General features: G+C 45.8%; 1 protein-coding gene across 3 annotated transcripts in view; it reads left to right on the top strand.

Moving 5' to 3' along the window:
• The window catches only part of CEP89 (centrosomal protein 89), a 77224-nt gene that overhangs the window by 29396 nt on the left and 29283 nt on the right, over window positions 1–18545 (top strand). For all 3 annotated transcript variants that reach the window (XR_016224943.1, XM_008257267.5, XM_070062014.2), the window contains exons 6-11: window positions 4359–4577; window positions 7111–7253; window positions 9508–9558; window positions 9724–9807; window positions 13429–13532; window positions 17801–17916. Coding sequence is in view for 2 of the 3 variants with exons in the window: in XM_008257267.5 (XP_008255489.2) it covers window positions 4359–4577; window positions 7111–7253; window positions 9508–9558; window positions 9724–9807; window positions 13429–13532; window positions 17801–17916 (717 nt within the window). In the remaining variant the exon portion in view is untranslated. The remainder of the gene's footprint in view (window positions 1–4358; window positions 4578–7110; window positions 7254–9507; window positions 9559–9723; window positions 9808–13428; window positions 13533–17800; window positions 17917–18545) is intronic.

Here is an 18545-nt window from a genome sequence, read left to right as displayed (position 1 = left end):
TGTGTGTGTGTGTGTGTATCCCCTAGGGATGAGTGGCACAAACAAGGGCTCTGCTCAGGGACTGAAGGCCAAGGGAGAGGTGTTGAGGTCCTTTCTGGGGTACACTCTGGGTGTAATTTGGAGCACTTTAGTATCTTCCACAGTGGATTTTTGCAGGTTTGGCTATTGTGTTTCATATCACCAATCTGAAAATCCCAGTCTGAGTCTGTTGCTATAACAGAATACCTGAGCCTGGATCACATATAAAGCAAAGAGGCTGACTTAGCTCATAGTTTTGGAGGATAACAGTCTAAAGTCAAGTGGCCTGCTTTGTTCAGCCTCTGGTCAGGGCTATGTGGCAGGCAGCATGTGAGGGGGTGGGAGCAGGGGACGTGTGTGAGAGGAATCACACGGTGAAACAGGACATCAGAGAGGGCTTCTGTGGTCAGGCTCACTCTTCTGTCTGTAACAGCTCGCTCTCGCAGGAGCTCACCGGGGCTCCTGTAAGAATTCTCTAGATCGCTTGCAAGACTACAGCCCCCCGCCTCCCCCCGGCCCCGTCACCACTTAAAGGCCCCACCACCTTTTCATATGATCACACTGGGGGACACGCCTCTGTCTCTGTCACATGAGCCTTTGAGAGACAAACCCAAACCCTGTCTATACCCTCACTGTTCATCTCCAGGTCAGATTGGAGTGATTTTCACCCTCTGTCTCAACATCTTCAGGGCCATACTCTGGGAGACTGCCAGAACTCTGGCTTCTGGTCCATAGGTTAGGTCCATTCTACGTTACAGGTATTCTGCTGTCTAGCCCATGACTTGAATTTATGTTATTAATCAAAATGTTGACTCTGGTGCGATACTGCCTTGCATCTCTGAGAATCCTACTACACTCAGTCCAGTGTTACTGTCTGGGCTGCAGCCCCTCTTTCCTTTCTTGTTTGACTTTGGTGCATCTCTTGGCTCAGTTACTTGATGCTTTGTGGTGTAGGCACATCCTGGTCCCTAGAGGCCTGTCTAGGATGTTGTGTGTCTACTACAGGCTGCTTGGAGAGGGGAGACCAGCCAGACTGCCTGGTGTACAGCTTGTCTCCTGTGACTAACAGGCAGGGGCAGGATGTGCAATCAGCCAGGTGATGTGGGGTCCCTCTCTTCCTCCTGGGCTGCTGCAGACCCCTGACCTACCTTGCGTCTCTGACCTCAGATTCTGAATGTCCTGCCTGGGGAGGGGCGCACATTTTACTGGTGCTGCCTGGCCCAGGGAGGTGATTCCCTTGCTACTTCTGCTCCTGTGCTGTAACTAGCCCTGCCTCAGCTCTTTGCAGGCTGTGTAGTGTCACTGTTCCTACCAGGTCAAGGTGTATCCCTGCAACCCACTCCCCTTTTTGTGACTCACCTCTTATAATTTGTAGGCCATGGCTTTGTCTTCAATCTAATCTCCTCTGGAATTCCTTGTGGTTCCGTTCTTGTGTCCAGTGTAGCTGTGGGATTACCCATTTCTTAGCCTCTCCTTTCATGTTCTAGGGGTTGGGTATATGTATGCTGTGTCAGCAGAGGCTCTCTGAAGCTCCCAGCTCTCCCACTCTTGTCTGTTCATGGGACATCTGCCTCTACCTCTACTGGGAGGTGTGCCCTCCTTTTGATGTGGGAGAAATAGGGTTTAATTTTATTAATCTAGGTCCTTACCTTTTACTTAAAAAGTATTTCAAGCACAGGCACATATATAGTGCATAAGGTGATAAGGTTTATTCAGAAGGTAAGAAAGCAAACACACACACAGGCATAGTTAGAGTGGGCCAAAGAGAGAAGGGGATGAGGGAAAGGAAGTAGAGAAGGAGGGACACCCTCAACACCTTCTCTCTTTGGAAGAGAGCAAGCACGTTCCAGTGCCTTCTTTTATGAGGTAGTGTCATCACCTGGGAGTTTATGACACCTCCCTGAAATTCCACGTGGAGCTTAATATACATTTTTACATGGCAGCCCTTCCTCAGGTCCCAGATGAAAATAGGGTATCCTTGGAAATGGTCTGACAGACAAATAGGATAGAATTGCAGAGGGCAGGGCCATGTGGTTTGTGACCTCCCGCTCAGCTAGCTATTTTACCCCATATTTAGAATGAGTGTCTCTCCATAGAATACCTATCTCTGTTGTCCTCCAACTTTTATTGCTATTCCTTCTTTAAAAAATTTTTAAAGGATTTATTTATTTATTTGAAAGGCAGAGTTACACAGAGAGAGAGAGGCAGAGTCAGGGAGAGAAGTCTTCCATCTTTGGTTCACTCCCCAAATGGCCCCAGTGGCCAGAGCATGGCCAGGCCATAGCCAGGAGCCAGGCCAGGAACTTCATCCAAGACTCCCACCTGGGTGCAGGGGCCCAAGTACTTGTGCCATCCTCTGCTGCTTTCCCAGGTGCATTAGCAGGGAGCTGGATTGGAAATAGAACAGCTGGGACTCAAACTCACTTGCGTATGGGATGTCAGCACTGCAGGTGGCAGTTTAACCCACTGTGCCATAGCACTGGCCTCTTATTTTTTTTTTTTTAATTTATTTGAAAGGCAGAGAGAGATAGTTGACTTCCCAAACACCAACAAGAGCTGGGGTGGAGCCAGGCTAAAATCAGGAGCCCAAAACTCAATCTGGGTCTCCCAAGTGGATGGTGGGGACCCAAGTACTTAGGCCATCAGCAGCTGCCTTCCAGGGTGTGCAATAGCATCAATTCCTTCTTCAAATCCTTTCTGACTCTGTTTCTCTTCTGGTGCTGACAGCTCCTCACTCTCTCCAGCTGAGGTTGTCCTTGGAGCTCTGGGCCCACATCGTAACCCGAGTCACCTGCCCCTCTCCTTTCCATCCCCACTCTTCTCCTTCACTTTGTGTTCCTTGTCAGGGTCAGTGTCAAAGGACCAAATTACAACACCTTTAACTAAAAATCTTAAGTGGCTGTATTAATGATTGGAGAATGGGGCAGTACTTCATTCTAAAAAAATAGAGTGCTTCTCGGCCTTTTGGCCAAGATCAAGTGTAAAAAAATAGAATGAGGGTTCCAGTGAGCTGAGCAGAAGAGTTTGGCTTTATGGACAGAAGAGGACTGAAGAAAGCAGAAACAATTGCAAGTTACTGTCCTTGGAAGGCAGGGCCAGGGAGACAGAACAATAGGAAAGTTAACTGATTAGTTAGGGTCGGGCTGTTTTCATAAGGATTAGAGATTGTCAGGCCTGTTTGAGAAATCTGGTTATTGTCTCTTTCTCCTCCCTGAGGTCAGATAACAGCTTGCTCAGTTGAAACCCCACTTTCATGTTTAGTCTGCTCATACTATAGGAGCTTAGTCCAAAACAGTGGCCTCCTATAATTTTTTTAAAAGATTCATTTATTTATTTGAAAGAGTTAGAGAGAGAAGGAGAAGCAGAGGGAAGTCTTCCATCGCTGGATTACTCCCCGGCTGGCTGTAGTGGCTGGAGCTGCGCTGATCTGAAGCTAGCAGCCAGGAGCTTCTTCTGGGTCTTCCCATGCGGGTGCAGGGGCCCAAAGACTTGGGCCATCTTCTGCTTTCCCAGGCCGAAGCAGAGAACTGGACCGGAAGTGGAGCAGCTGGGACTTGAACTGGCACCTGTATGGGATGCTGGCACTGCAGGCACGGCTTTACCCGCTACACCACAGCGCTGGCCCCTTCCTATAATTTTTATCTTGACAGTGGTCATTCTTGAATTGCTCCCCCTTTGCTTCCCACACCAACCTAGTCCTGAGCCCTGTCAGGTGTTATCTGCTGACCTTCTGTCATACTTCCTTTCCTCTCTGTCTCCACTCCAGTGTTGACCCTTGAAGCCTCTCAGTTGGGTCTCATTGCAATCCATTCTTCCAGTTCTCACACCTCTGCCTGTGACAGCAAGCCATAGTGACACCATATTGAGTCTCACCCTTCCATTCCGACCTCCCTCTCACCCTCAGAAGGACACTACCCACCTGGCAGCCTAACTGGCCCCACTTTCCACCCATAAAGTTGCAGTCATCACAAGGCCGGCTAAGGTCTGCAAGCACAGCAGCGTGCCCCAGGGGCTAGCTCCTACAGTGTAGTAAAGGAGCGTGGTGCACATGCTTCCACCAGCTGCCTGCCTGCCTGCCAGCCTGCACCTGTGTAGGACCTTGCCTCTCCCGTGGCAGTGCGGCCTCAGCACCCTCCCTGCTCTGGGATCCTGCATGTGTGCTAGCCATGCAGATGCCTTTTCCTGGGCAGCCATTCCCTTTCCAGGGATAGAAGACCACAGCACCAGGCCTGATAGGAAGTAGATGCTCACATGGTTTGTGTAATGAAGCCTTAGGAGATTATGATGTAGAGGTATAAGTATCAATTAATATATTAAAGTTTTCTCTCATATCATCTCAGATATAACTGGTAGAGCACGTCAGATATGTGAAAAAAAAGCCCGAGAAAAGTTCAAGGAATTAAACGAAGAAAATTTGCTCCTGAACAATAAAAATCAAGAACTTATCCTTGAACTACATGTAATGAAAGAAGCGATGAGAGAACTGCATTTAAAATGCAAGAGACTGGAAGACGACACCTGTAAGCTGAAGGAAGCTGAGAAGGCGTCCTCTCAGGAAGGTGGGCCAGGTGCACGGTTCTTTCATTCCTAAGGAATACATAAAACTTCACTCCTTTTAGTATTGCAGCGTTGACATTGTATGTTGTACATATTGTTATTCTATATGTGCTGTTGAAGATTCTTTCGTTAATATTATGCTTTTTGAAATTTGGTTTCATCTGCTATGTCATTACTATTGTTTAGCTAAAGAAATGCTGATACTTCTCTTGGAACTTGATGCTTGGCATAGCACCTTTTAAACATTTAAAAAAATTTATTATTTTAATAATTTTACTGGAAAGTGAGAAAGAGACACACAGAGAAATCTTCTATCCATTGGTTCACTTGCCAAATGCCCATACCATAGGCTGGGGCTGAACCAGGATGAAGCCAGGAGCCTCCAGAACACAATCTGGGTCTCCCGTGTGGGTGGCAGGGGTGGCAGGGGTGGCAGGGACCCAAATACTTAACCCATCATGTTAACTTAACCCATGCCTGCCTCCCAGGTGCATATTAGCAGGAAGCTAGGTTGGAAGCAGAGGAGCTAGGACTTGAACCAGAAACTCTGATATGGGATGCAGGCATCCCAAGTGGCGTGTTAACTGCTGTTCTAAATGCCCTTCCCAGCATAATGTCTTACATATATCTCATGTCAGTTTTTATCCCTGTGAGCATCATATAAAAGTGTCTCTTTTACCACATACTAACCAGCATTTTCCTTGCTAATTTGATAAGCACAAAGAGAAATTATATTTTAGTTTGTATTTCTTTTATTATTGATGAGTTTGAATTTTTTTCATATCCTTACAGGACATTTTCTTTCTCTTTCATAAATTTTCTACCCTTAAATTTATATACTTCAGGTTTTTCTTATTGATTTGTGGGAACTTTTTATATACTGAAGATTTTAGTCATTTGTCAACATATGTAATATTTTATTACTTTAATGATAATACAACTAAATCTATAGGATTTTTTCTTTTGTTACTTTATACCTTGGTGTTAAATCATTTTTTAACTCTAAGCTTATATAAAATATTCACCAATTTTTTTTAATATTTCTGTAAGACTAATATTATGACCCAAGTTTTCTTCATGTAGACCCTGCATCTTTCTTGTCTTAGGCACATTTATTTGTAGATACCTACTGTTATTTGTGCTGTTACCCTGTGGGATCTGTTTACTATTATTTTTTCTAATAGGACATTGCTATTATTTGGGAAGATTATAAGTTCTAAAATTTCCATTTTATGTGATTTTATGTGATTTTATTTTATTTTTTGACAGGTAGAGTGGACAGTGAGAGAGAGAGACAGAGAGAAAGGTCTTCCTTTACCGTTGGTTCACTCTCCAATGGCTGCTGTGGCCGGCGTGCTGCGGCTGGCAAACCACACTGATCCAAAGCCAGGAGCCAGGTGTTTCTCCTGGTCTCCCATGGGGTGCAGGGCCCAAGGACTTGGGTCATCCTCCACTGCACTCCCGGGCCACAGCAGAGAGCTGGCCTGGAAGAGGGGCAACCGGGACAGAATCTAGAGCCCCAACCAGGACTAGAACCTGGTGTGCCGGCGCCGCAAGGCGGAGGATTAGCCTAGTGAGCCGCGGTGCCGGCCCTATATGATTTTATTTTTGAAGACTCATTTATTTGAAAAATAGAGTCACAGAGAGGCAGAGGCAGAGAGAGAGGTCTTCCATCCACTGGTTCACTCCCCAAATGGCCGCAATGGCCGGAGCTGTGCCCATCCAGAGCCAGGAGCCAGGAGCTTCCTCCTGGTCTCCCACACAGGTGCAGGGGCCCAAGGACCCAGGCCATCCTCCATTGCTTTCCCAGGCCATCGCAGAGAGCTGGATGGGAAGTGGAGCAGCCAGGACTTGAACCAGTGCCCATATAGGATCCTGGCACTGCAGGCAGCAGCTTTATCCACTACACCACAATGCCAGCCTGTGATTTTTCGAGGCAAATATTTTTCTTTTCTTTCTTTCTTTTCTTCTTCCTTTTTTTTTTTTTTTTTTTTTTTTTTAAGATTTATTTATTTATTTTAAAGGCAGAATTACAGAGAGGCAGAGGTAGAGAGAAATCTTCCATCCTCCGGCTTGCTCCCCAAATGGCTGCAATGGCCAGAGCTGAACCGATCTGAAGCCAGGAGCCAGGAGTTTCTTCTGGGTCTCCTACATGGGTGCAGGGGCCCAAGGACTTGGGCCATCTTCTGCTTTCCCAGGCCATAGCAGAGAGCTGGATCGGAAGTGGAGCAGCCTGCCTCGAAGCGTCACCCATGTGGGATGCCGGCACTGCAGGCAGCTGCTTTATCTGCTACACCACAGTGCTGATCCCCAATGCATATGTTTTTCTATCATGTGAAACAATGGCTATTTCTTTTCAATTTAAAATTTTATTTTACATTATTATACATGTAAAAACTTTAAAAACAATTAGCTATTCAATGTTAGTAACTATTTACCACACACATTTCACTGCCTATACAAGCCTAAAATGATTAGCAATTATACAAAATTTTCATAAATTTCTTATAATATTAACTTGATTTTTTTCGGTAGTTGCTGAACCTGAATTACTTTATCTAAGGAAACAAGCTCAAGAATTGGTGGATGAAAATGACGGGTTGAAAATGACCATCCATCGTTTGAATGTAGAACTGAGTCGATATCAAACAAAATTTAGGCATTTGTCCAAGGAAGAGGTAATGTTTCCAATTATGAAAAACCAGGCTTCTCAGATTTTCTTTTAGCCCTTACTGATGAATTGATTCTCAACTCAGACATTCTTGTTTATTATAGTTTGGTATAAAAAAGATGCATCCAAAGCACAGTGTTTTTATGGATCATTCTGTTGCCTGCCTCCCTTTCCCACACACACCCAGTAGACACTCCATATGAAACAGTGGGCTGATGTAGAAACGTATAACGGACGAAAAGTCTGTCCGCTGCTCCGTGCTCAGTCCTGTTCTCAAGGTTACAGTTGGTGCTGGTCAGTGCACAAACTCAGAAAACAAACAAATGAGTTCTTACTTTTTGGGGATGACTGCAGAATTCAATTGCACAGACTTACTGAGCAAGCTGCTCAGATGCTGTGAGGAATACAAGAGAACCAGGACCTCAGGCCCTGTTCTTAGGGAACAGACTTCCCAGGTCCGAGCCTTCTGCAGGGCTATGGGGGGGCCGTGCAAGCAGGCCCAGGGACGGCCTACCCACCCCAGGCACTCCTTTTCTGCCCTGTGCAAAGCCACATTCTCTTTGAGAGTCTTCCCTGATCACTACAGCTGGAAGTGATATCTCTCTTAAACTAAGCAGGGTTGTTTGTTGTTGTTGTTGTTGTTTGTTTGTTGTGTTGGTCTTAAGGGATTGATAGCTTTCTACCCCGTACAATTTCCTGTGGTTTATGATCATGTATGTTGGAAGACTTTTCTCTGTAATTAGTCCATAAAATCCTTAACAAGGATTGTTTCACAATGTCTGCAAGGACTTAATGAGTTTACAATGTTGACTGAATGCATGAGTGATGAGGTAGATATTAAGGTGAACTCATTGGAAAGTTTTTGTTCAACAAGGAAGTATCCTGTCAGGGCCATTGCTTGCTTGTGAGATTTGCCCTCCTGCTATAAACAACTGAAGCACTAGGCAGACCGTAAGGGACGCGTAACAGCCTCATGCTGCGGGCAGCCCTGGGCTGCGGTTCCCGGGAGCAGGGGCATAGGTGAGCCTGTGCTCACCTCTGCTGTCTGCACAGAGGCAGTGAACCCAAGTGGCACAGCGATCTTGCTGGTTCATGGGATAGACTCGGAGAGGCTGAGGAGACTAGAATGTGCAGGGCTAGGCTACCAGAAAGGAGCTCTGGCGAGAGAAGTGTAGAAACCCACATGAGATTGCTTGGAGGTGTTTGTTAAATACTAACTGATACATGTTTAGGTTGAAACTCTGAGGCTGGGCAGAAAACAAGCAGGGAGCTGGGAGCTCCCGTGGCACCGGGAGGCCTGTGCGTGCTGACCAGCCACGTCGTAGAGCCCTTGTTGAATGCTGTGCCGTTGAGCAAGGAGCCCAGAAGGGCCACACTTCAGTAGTATGGCTAACCTAGCCTTTCAGCAGAGATCACCCAGACCGCCATAACCAGAGGAGAAAGCAAGCCTCCAATTCATCAAGCCCATCCACTAGTAACTTAAGTGCCTGCACAGAGGAAAGTAAGCCAGCGCCGTTTAAAGGAAGATTACAAAATCCAGACACTCACCAAACACTCAAAAAGTGCAGCATTCCAGAAAATGTTACTAGATGTGTTTCAGATTTTAAAAGATAAAAAAGACTGGACAGCTAAGTGTAACCAGTGTGGATTCTTTTTTTCCCCACAATTATTAAATTACTTATTTGAAAGTGAGAGCAAGAGAGAGAAATCGTCATCTGCTGGTTTACTCCCCAAGTGGCCGTAACAGCCAGGTCTGGGCCAGGTGGAAGTCAAGATCCAGGATCTCCATTGTGGTCTCCCTCCTGGGTGGTGGGGACCCTAGTACCTGGGCTGTCATCTGTTACCTTCCCAGGCACGTTAGTAGGAAGCTGTATTAGAAGCTGAGTAACAAGCACTGCAGGATGTGGAATGCTGGTGTCGCGAGCGGCAGCCTAATCCTGTGTGCCACAGCTCCAGGATGTTAGGGGAGAAATAGACGTGAGTTGGAAGATAGTCCCCTAGGTTAGAAAACAATGTTATAGCAATGTTTCTTGATTTTATGATGACACTGTGGTGAAGTAAGTGAAAAGTTTTGTTCTTAGGAAATATATACTATTTAGAGGAAAGGGGGCCTTGTATTTATAAATTACTCTCAAACATTGCAGCCAAAGATTTTTTTTATCTGTTTAGGTGGATGATGCCTATTGTAGATTAATATGTAAGACCTGACATTTCAGAGGAGGTTTAGCTTAATTTGTCTTCAATGTGTGCTTCCTTCTTAGAGTTTAACTATTGAAGGCCTCCCATCAAAGGGCCCTATACCACCCTGGTTGGTAAGTAAACGTTATTCATTTTCATCCTCATATTTTCTGGACTATATATGCATGGCTATTAAACACTGTTCCAAAATAAGTGTATTTTCTTGCCTTTTTTTTTTAAATTGCTGATTGTGTGTGTGTAAGAAATATAGTAATCATCTTTTGTTCCATTCTCTTCAGTTGGATATAAAGTACCTGTCTCCATTGTTGTTGGCTTATGAGGACAGAATGAAAGAGAAGGATGAGCTGAATGCCACCCTTGAGGTAGGTTGGCAGTATCTCAGAAGAGACAAAGTTTATAAGAAGTAAGATGGTTTCAAATTTGGAGGAAATGTGTTGGAGCTAGGTGTGCCCAACATGTGGTAGATACTCTAAAGGCTTGTTAAAGGACAGTTAGGAGGAAGTGAAGAAGGAGTGTGTTAGGATATAAGGGAGGGAAGGAGTGATTGACAGAGCAGGGGCAGGGTGAGTAGGGATCATGGAAAGAGGGAGGGAGGGACCGAGTGGGGCTGCATTGGAGGCTGCGGTTTCCTGAACAGGCAGGACCGGGACCTTGGAGTGCAGAGGAAGCAGCAATGGGAGACATTTCTCTCCTGGGACTGTGCAGCTGCAACCAGCACCATTAAGAGGGAGATAATGGGCAGGCAGGGGAAGGTAATCAGTTGGGATGATTTGGACAATCTTAGATGATGTTCTCCTCCCTCCTTTTTTTCTTTCTCTTTTTCTTTCTTTCTCTCTCTTTTAGAGAGAGAGAGAAAAAAAGAAAATGAGAGTGAGAGAGAACTCATTCCCTGGCTCATTCTCCGAATGCTCCCTATGACTGGGACTGGGTCAAGACAGTGTGGAATGCTAGAAACTCAATTCAGGTCTCCCATGTGGGTGGCAGGGACTCAGGTACTTGAGCCATCACTTGCCTCCCAGGGTACCCATTAGCAGGAAGCTGGACTCAGAAGCAAACCCAAGACTTGAACCAGCCACTCTGAAATGGGATGTGAGCATCGTAACCACTGTGATAAATGCTTGTCCCCTTAGATGCTTCTTAATTCTAGAAGAGCTGATTCCAGGGAAGTCGGGGTATTGAACTGTTGGAAGTGGTTGGGGAGTGAGCTGTTTTGTTTTATTTTTTGAGAGATGGAAATGGAGTACTCCCATCCACTGGTTCACTCCCCAAATGCCTGCAATGGCCATGTGGTTGAAACCAGGAGCCAGGAATGCAATCCAGGTCTCCACAGTGGGTAGCAGGAACCCAGTTACTTGAGCCTTCACTGCTGTCTCCCATGATCTGCATTAGTAGGAAGACTGAACCAGAGTTGGAGCCAGGAATTTTCTCCAGTGTGGTACACAGGCATCTTAACTGTTAGGCTAAACACTCACTCCAGGAAGTGGGGTTTTGTTCTCTTCTGCCTCCTTCCCCTCTGCTTGGTGGGAATGCTTCTGGCAGCAGAGCGCATTCCAGTTATGCGGGAGACCAAGCCTGTGTAGGCGTTGTAGGTGCAGCTCCTACCTTTCTGTGATGCATTCCTCTGGGTTCCTCATTTAGGGACCGTTGGAATGGGAAGGATCCAAGGAGGGATGTGTAGTAGTTTCTGCAGGATTCTGAGCTGAAAGAGTCCTAAGACCTAGCGGTTCAGACACGCACATTCCATGCTGGAGTACCTAGGTTCGACTCCTGATTCCAGCTTCCTGCCAGAACAGACCCTGGGAGGCAGCCGTGATACCTCCCTGCTACCCATGTGGAAGAACTAGGTTGTGTTCCTAGATCCCAGCTTTAGCCCAGCCCATTTGGGGAGTGATCAGCAGATGGGAGCTCTCTGTCTTGTTTGTTTGTTTGTTTTCCTCTCTCTCTCTCTCCTGGCTATTACAAGCATCTGGGGAGTGATCAGCATATGTTAGCTGTCTGTCTCCCTACTCCTATTCCAGCTCTACACACACACTCATTTCTTGACCTCTGAAATTAAAAAAATAAAAGTAAGAACTTATTATAAGGAAAAGTTAACCACTGTGCCTCAGTACCGCCCCATACTTAATTTTCTAAGAGGCTGAATTAATCTTCTAACTGCTTAAAAATTCATCCTAATAATAAAATTGCTGTTTGGTACTCCTTCTGAGTTGAAGTCAGCACTGCAAAAGGACAGTTAATTAACGTTTCAGGCGTTGTGAGCTACTCAGCCTCCGTTTACAAGTCCTCAGCTCCGCCACTGTAGCTTGGAAGCTGCTGTGGACGGTGTGCAGACGATAGGCGTGGCTCTGTCCCAATCCCACTTTGTTGTGGTTGTGTTTAATGTTTAATTTATCTGAAAGGCAGATAGAGAACGATCTCCCACACATTGGTTTATCCCCCAAAAGGCTACAACAGCTGGGGTTGGGCCAGGCTGAGACCTGGAGCTGGGAACGCCATCTGGGTCTCCATGTGTTCAGCAGGGCCTCAAGCACTTGCACTGTCATCTGCTGTAGTGACTTTAAAGAAGAGGCTTTCTTGTGGTTGCCGTGGAACAAAATGAGAACCTCCAGCCCCCGCACCAACCAACCTCTTCTCCACCCAAACAGCTTAATTAGTGATGGGAAGTTCTTACTTTTATATAAAGAACTCCAATTTATCTTCCAAATTCCTTTTTAATATTTTATTTATTTGAGAGGTAGAATTACAGAGGGATAGACAGAGAGAAAGGTCTTCCATCTACTGGTTTACTCCCAACGTGACTGCAACAGCTGGATCGATCTGAAGCCAGGAGCCAGGAGCTTCTTCTGGGTCTCCCACATGGGTGCAGGGGCCCATGCACTTGGGCCATCTTCCACTCCTTTTCCAAGAACCATAGCAGAGAGCTGGATCGAAAGAGGTGCAGCCAGGACATGAACCTGTGCCCCTATGGGATTCTGGCACCACAGGCAGAGGCTTACCCCACTATGCCACAGCACTAGCCCCCCGATGTCCTTAAACAAAGGAAAAGCTTTTTTTTCAAATATTTATTTTATTTATTTGAAAGGCAGAGTGACAGAAATGGGAGAGACAGAATGAGAGATCTTCAGTCCACTGGTTTACCCCCCAAATATCTGCAATGGATAGGTCAGGTCAATGCCAGGAGACTGGAATTCCATCTGGGTCTCCCACATGGGTGGCAGGGACCCAAGCACCTGGGCCATCTTCTGCTTTTCCAGGTGATTAGCAGGAAGCTGAATCAGAAGCAGAGCAACTGAGACTCGCACCAGCACACAAATGCTCGTGTTACAAGAGTGGCTTAGCCCACTGCACCACAATGCCAGCCCTAAACAAAGGAAGATTTATGGTGTTTATGGGCACTCTGCTGTTTTAAATCCCCTTTAAAGTTTTCAAGGGGCCAGTGCTGTGATGTAGTGGGTAAAGCCATCACCTGCAGTACCAGCATCCCATGTGGGTGCCAGTTTGAATCTCTGCTGTTCCACTGCCAATCCAGCTCTCCGCCATGGCCTGGGAAATCAGTGGAAGATGGCCCAAGTCATTGGGCTCCTGTACCTGTGTGGGAGACCTGGAGGAGGCCCCCCGCTCCTGGCTGTTGAAGCCATGTGGGGAGTGAACCAGTGTATGAAAAACCCCTTTCTGCTTCTTTCTCTGTGACTCTGCCTTTCAAATAAATAAATAAATTTTTCAAGTATTTGGCTGTAATAGAAATGCTGTCACCTTAGGAATTATTTGAGACCCAGCATTCTTCTCCTTTGTACGTGGCTGTGGTGGTTACTGTGTTTTCTCCCTGAGAGCAGGCACGTGGTGCTGGGGTCCAGAGTTTAAGGCCGTTGCTGCCATGAGACTTTGTTCGAAGGTTATTGATGTTTTCAGCCACAGAACACAGTAGGACTAAGAACTATAGATGTGTGTTGTGTGTATTACAATGTACATAACTTTTGTTTCAGGAGGAAATGAGAATGTTTAGGATGCGAGTCCAAGAAGTGGTGAAAGAAAATGAAGTGCTGCACCAGGAGTTAAAAAAGAGCAGTCCTGTGTCCTGCGAGGAATGGCAAGTGGTGTTGCGTTTCTGGTGTTTTGCTAATTTAAAACAAAGGCTAGCAGGAATGAACTTTATGTAATTATTGAACGCATAAATGCATTGTCTGGTCTTGGTGAGTTAGACTATTTTAAGAGTGAAATGAATAAGGTATAATGACATCCTAAACTTATATTTTGAAGATGAATTTTAGAATTTTAAATAGGTTCTCAAACCTGAAATCACTGCAACTCTCTCTATTTCTGTTTTCTGAGCTGGGGGTTTTCCTAGGGTGATTTTCCCACCCCAAACCTTAGACCCCTCATGTGGCTCCCAGGGCTTTGAGACAGAAAGCCCAGGATGAGGCCTGCTCAGCCAGCTCCCATCTGCCGCTGGTTCCCTGATGACATAGGTCACCTTTCTTCTGTCCTGTTATCTGTGCCACGTCCTACCCTCAGCCCTGCCCGACAGTAGCTCTCCCTTCAGGAGGGGCCGAGTCAGTGCTTCATTGTCTGTTGCCAGCGTAGCCCAAAACACAGCCCTGGCCCTGACCCTGCCACTCTATGTCTATCTGTCCTCTCTGTCTCCTGCTTCTCCTTGGTGAACTCCTCAAGGCCAGCCATCCCCACAGTCCATTTTGTGTGTGACCCCACAGCTAGTACCGCTGCAACGAATGCCCATTACATAGAACCAGAGGAAGTAAATGTCTTTGCAAGTCTAAAGGCCATATTCATGCTAGACAAAGAAAATGAAAATCATTCACTTGTGATAGGTATGTTATATTTTGTTTTAAAAACTGATTAATTTCATGTACTTGAAAGACAAAACATTTATCCGCTGGTTCACTACTCAAATCCCTGCAATAGCCAGGACTGGATCAGGCCAAAGCCAGGAACTGAGCACTCAATCCTGATCTCCCACGTGGTGGTGACCCAGCTACCTGAGCCATCACTGTTGCTTCCCAGGGCGTGCATCAGCAGGAAGCTAGAATCCACAGCAAGGCTGAGACTTGAGAGAGGCACTCCAAAATATGCCATGTGGTTGTCCCAAGTGGTGTCTTAACTGCCATATCAAATGCCTGCTCTATATTTAGTTTTTTAGAAAGGTTTTAACATATTGAAAAAATGAAGTATTTTCCATATGTGACATCCAGAAATCTGGAGTTGAGTCAATGGCAGTCCCACTGTTAGGTCAGTTCACCCTGATTTTCTGGTCACTGGTATGTCACTTGACTCTGGCCTGGACAGGTATGGATCTTGTGGCACTGTGACTTTTGTAGAACTTGGATTCTGTCAGGATGCCTAAAACGTCTTCCCCCAAAACCTTCCTTGGGAAGCAGCTCAGTCAGATGGGCTCTTGTGTTTTCTAAGAGCCTTTGTGAGAACCTATGACCTCAGATTCTTTCTTTAACCTTGTTTATAACTATAGATGAACCTGTTTATTTTTCCTTAAACGTAACAATTACATCCCCTACTTTCTTTTTGTTTGTTTGTTTGTTTTGCTTTTAAGGTTTATTTATTTATTTGAAAGGCACAGCTAGAGACAGGGGAAGACAGAGAGAAAGAGATCTTCCATCAGCTGGTTCACTCCCCAAATGCATCAATGGCTGGGACTGGAGCAGACCAAAGCCAGGAGCCTGGAACTCTATCCAGGTCTCCCATGTGGATGACAGGGGCTCAAACACTTAGACCATCTTCCCAAGTATATTAGCAGGGAGCTAGATTGGAAGTAGAGCAGCCGGAACTTGAACCGGTGCTTGTATGAGATGCTGGCTTTGCAGATATCAGCTTAACTTGTGCCACAGCACTGGCCCTGACATCCCCTACTTTGCAATCCACAGCTCTGCTGTTTCCCAATCCTCCCTAGCTGAACTTCCCCTTACTTTGAATTTGCTTTCCTCTAGCTGGGGGGAAGGGGTCATAGGCTGTGGGGTGACCATGTGAAGCCCTCCCCTGAGTAGCTCCTCCCCTGAGTCTCCTGGCTGCTTCCTCTTCCTGCACAGATGTGGGAACCCTCTCTCCCTCTCGCCCTCTCTCCCTCTCTCCCTCTCTCCCTCTCTCCCTCTCTCTCCCTCTCTCTCTCCCTCTCTTCCTCTCCTCCTCTCCCCCTCTCCCCCTCTCCCCCACAGTAGCTCCTCCCCTGAGTCTCCTGGCTGCTTCCTCTTCCTGCACAGATGTGGCAACCCTCTCCCCCTCTCTCCCCCTCTCTCCCCCTCTCTCCCCCTCTCTCTCCCCCATCCACCTCCCTCCTTCTCTTCTTCTCTCTATATTTCTGCCTTTCAAATAAATAAGGAGCAGGCATTTGGCTCAGTGGTTAAGCTGCTGCTTGGGACACCTACATCCCATATCGGAGTGTCTGGATTGCAGTCCTGTCTCCACTTCTGATTGCGGCTTCCTGCTAATGAATACTTTTGGAGGCAGCAGGTGATGGCTCAAGTGTTTACTTGGGTCCCGACCATCCACACGTGAGACCCAGATGAATTCCCAGCTTATGGCTTCAACTTAGTCTAGCCTTGGCTGGTGTGGGCATTTGGAGAGTGAACGAGCAGGTGAAAGATCTCTGTCTCTTTGCCTTTCAAATAAATTTTAAACATTTTAATGAAAAAGAATGGAATAAAGGGAGAGATAATAGGGATGGAGAGAGGGAGGAAGGAAAAGTCATCTAAGGAAGTTCAGAATGTAAAACAGACCAAAGTAGAGCACTGTTTGAGGCAGGAATGAGGAGCTGGAGTGAACAGCTTGGTTGAGCTCGCCTCCTGGAGAGCATGGCAGCACCCTCCACCCAACCATGGGTGCTGATAGCAAGTAGGGACACCTCCATAGCACCAAGCAGTAGGGACACCTCCATAGCACCAAGCAGCCAGTGCACAGCCACCATTGGGATGAGGTCATTGCTATAGCTTATATATTGCTAGATATTCCTTCCTTCCTTTTTTTTTTTTTTTTTTTTAAGGATGTATTTATTTATTTGCAAGGCAGAGTGAGGGAGAGACAGAGAGAGATCTCACATCCTCTAGTTCATTCTCCAAATGGCCATGGTGCCCGGGGCTGGGCCAGGCCAAAGCCAAGAGCCTGGAACTCCATCCAGGTTTCCCATATTGGTGGCATGGGGCCCAACTACTTCAGCCATCTCCAGCTGCTTTCCCAGGTGCATTAGCGGGGAGCTGGATTGGAAGTGGAGCAGCCAGGACTTGAACCAGCACTCACAGGGGATGCTAGTATTGCAGGCTGCAGCTTAACTCTGCACCAAAACACCAGCCCCAGACCCTCACTTTTATTCTCCTTCTACCTGACCTTTTGAGTTAAAGTGGAAAATCAAGATAGGTTACTGTTTTACTATGTACTTTGAGTGGTAAACATTTAACTAGATGATTTCTAAGGTCCCTTCAGCTCATTCTGATTGGAATTTGCAATCAGAAGATTTAGTTGGGCCAAAATTTCAATTGTACCATCTGCAAAGAAAGCAGAATTAAAGCTGGGGTGTATTTGCAGCTTTAAAAACCATTTCAAAGCCTTCTAACAAAATAATCATTTTTCAGCAAATACACTACAGATCATGAGTATTTTTTAACTAAAATGAGAAATTTGGAGGGGGCATTAAGCATAGCAATTAAAGATGCCACTTGAGATTCCACGTCCCTGGGTTTAAGTGCCAACTCGACTTTCCAATTCCAGCTTCCTGCTAACACACACTCTGGGAGACAGTGGTGATAGCTCAAGCACTTGGGACTCTGCCAGCATGTGGGAGACCAGGATTGAGTTCCAGCCTCCTGGCTTTGACCTGGCCCTGCCACAGCTATTAACGGCATTTAAGGAGTAAACCAACGGATGGAAGATCTCTCTCTGTCTGACATTTTCTATCTCTTTGCTTTTCATATAAATAAAATTGTTAAAGAAAATGAGAACATTCTGAGATCTTTACAAATATTCCATATGGCCTTCAAAATAATTCAGTGGGAGGGGGATTAGAGATTTATACAGATGAAGCAAGATTGGCTATTTGATGGTATAAGCTAGGTATTGCATACATGGAAGTTTATTATTCTCTTTATTCTTGTATGTTCGAACTATCGTATCTGGAAAAAGTCACTGGAACAATTAATAGTCCAAACTTCGTTGCATTTCTTTCTCCTATTAAGTGTAAATGGCAGGATTTGCTGTACTAGTGATGTCTTCAACATTGAAACCTGGCCAGACATTCATTACCTACAACACATCCGTTGCTTTCTTTTTGACTGTGCAGTGTTTCTGTAGTCATTCAGTACCTCACTGGCAATGTTTGATTTTGTCAATCAATTATAGGCACCAGCTTCAGGCTCAAGCAGAACTGGTTTTAGAGGAAAACAAGCTATTACTGGAGCAGTTGGAGGTCCAGCAAAGGAAAGCCACAGACACCCATGAGGAGCATTGCCAAGAAGGTAAGGTCTTTCCGGTGGTGATGGTGTGATGTCACTGTTGTCTCACTGGAAATGGGAGAAACCATGTTTTGGTTATTTTTTCTTTGAAAATGTATTTATTGATTCATTTATTTGAAAGGTAGAATGGTGGGGGGGGTATCTTCCATTCACTGGTTCACTTCCCAGATGTCCACAACAGCTGGGGCTATACCAGCTCCATCCAGGTCTCCTACATGGGTGGCAGGGATCTAAGTTCTTGAGTTATTATCCATTGCCTTCCCCAGGCACTTTAGCAGAAGGCTGAATCAGAAGCAGAATAGCTGGGACTTGAACCAAGTGCTCCTATATGGGATGTGGCACCTGCTGTACCACAGTGCCCACCCCAATCAAGTTTTTTAGAATATGGAGGTACTCCCAAAAGGTCATAGAAAATAGGATTAAAAGTTGTTTATTTTTGTGCAAAAAATATTTGAAATTCATGCCTACAAGGGATATTCAGAAAGTTCATAGAAAATGCCTATTATGAAAAAACATGGAATTCAAACATGTTTTACAGCAGAGTAGAACCTTTTTTTTTTTTTTTTTTTTTAATTTTTGATAGGCAGAGTGGACAGTGAGAGAGAGAGAGGCAGAGAGAGAAAGGTCTTCCT

The sequence above is a fragment of the Oryctolagus cuniculus genome, chromosome 18 (assembly GCF_051225735.1).
Source record: "Oryctolagus cuniculus isolate XC-2025 breed Fujian yellow rabbit chromosome 18, ASM5122573v1, whole genome shotgun sequence".
NCBI lineage: Eukaryota > Metazoa > Chordata > Mammalia > Lagomorpha > Leporidae > Oryctolagus > Oryctolagus cuniculus.
This window is presented reverse-complemented; position numbering and strand designations above follow the sequence as displayed.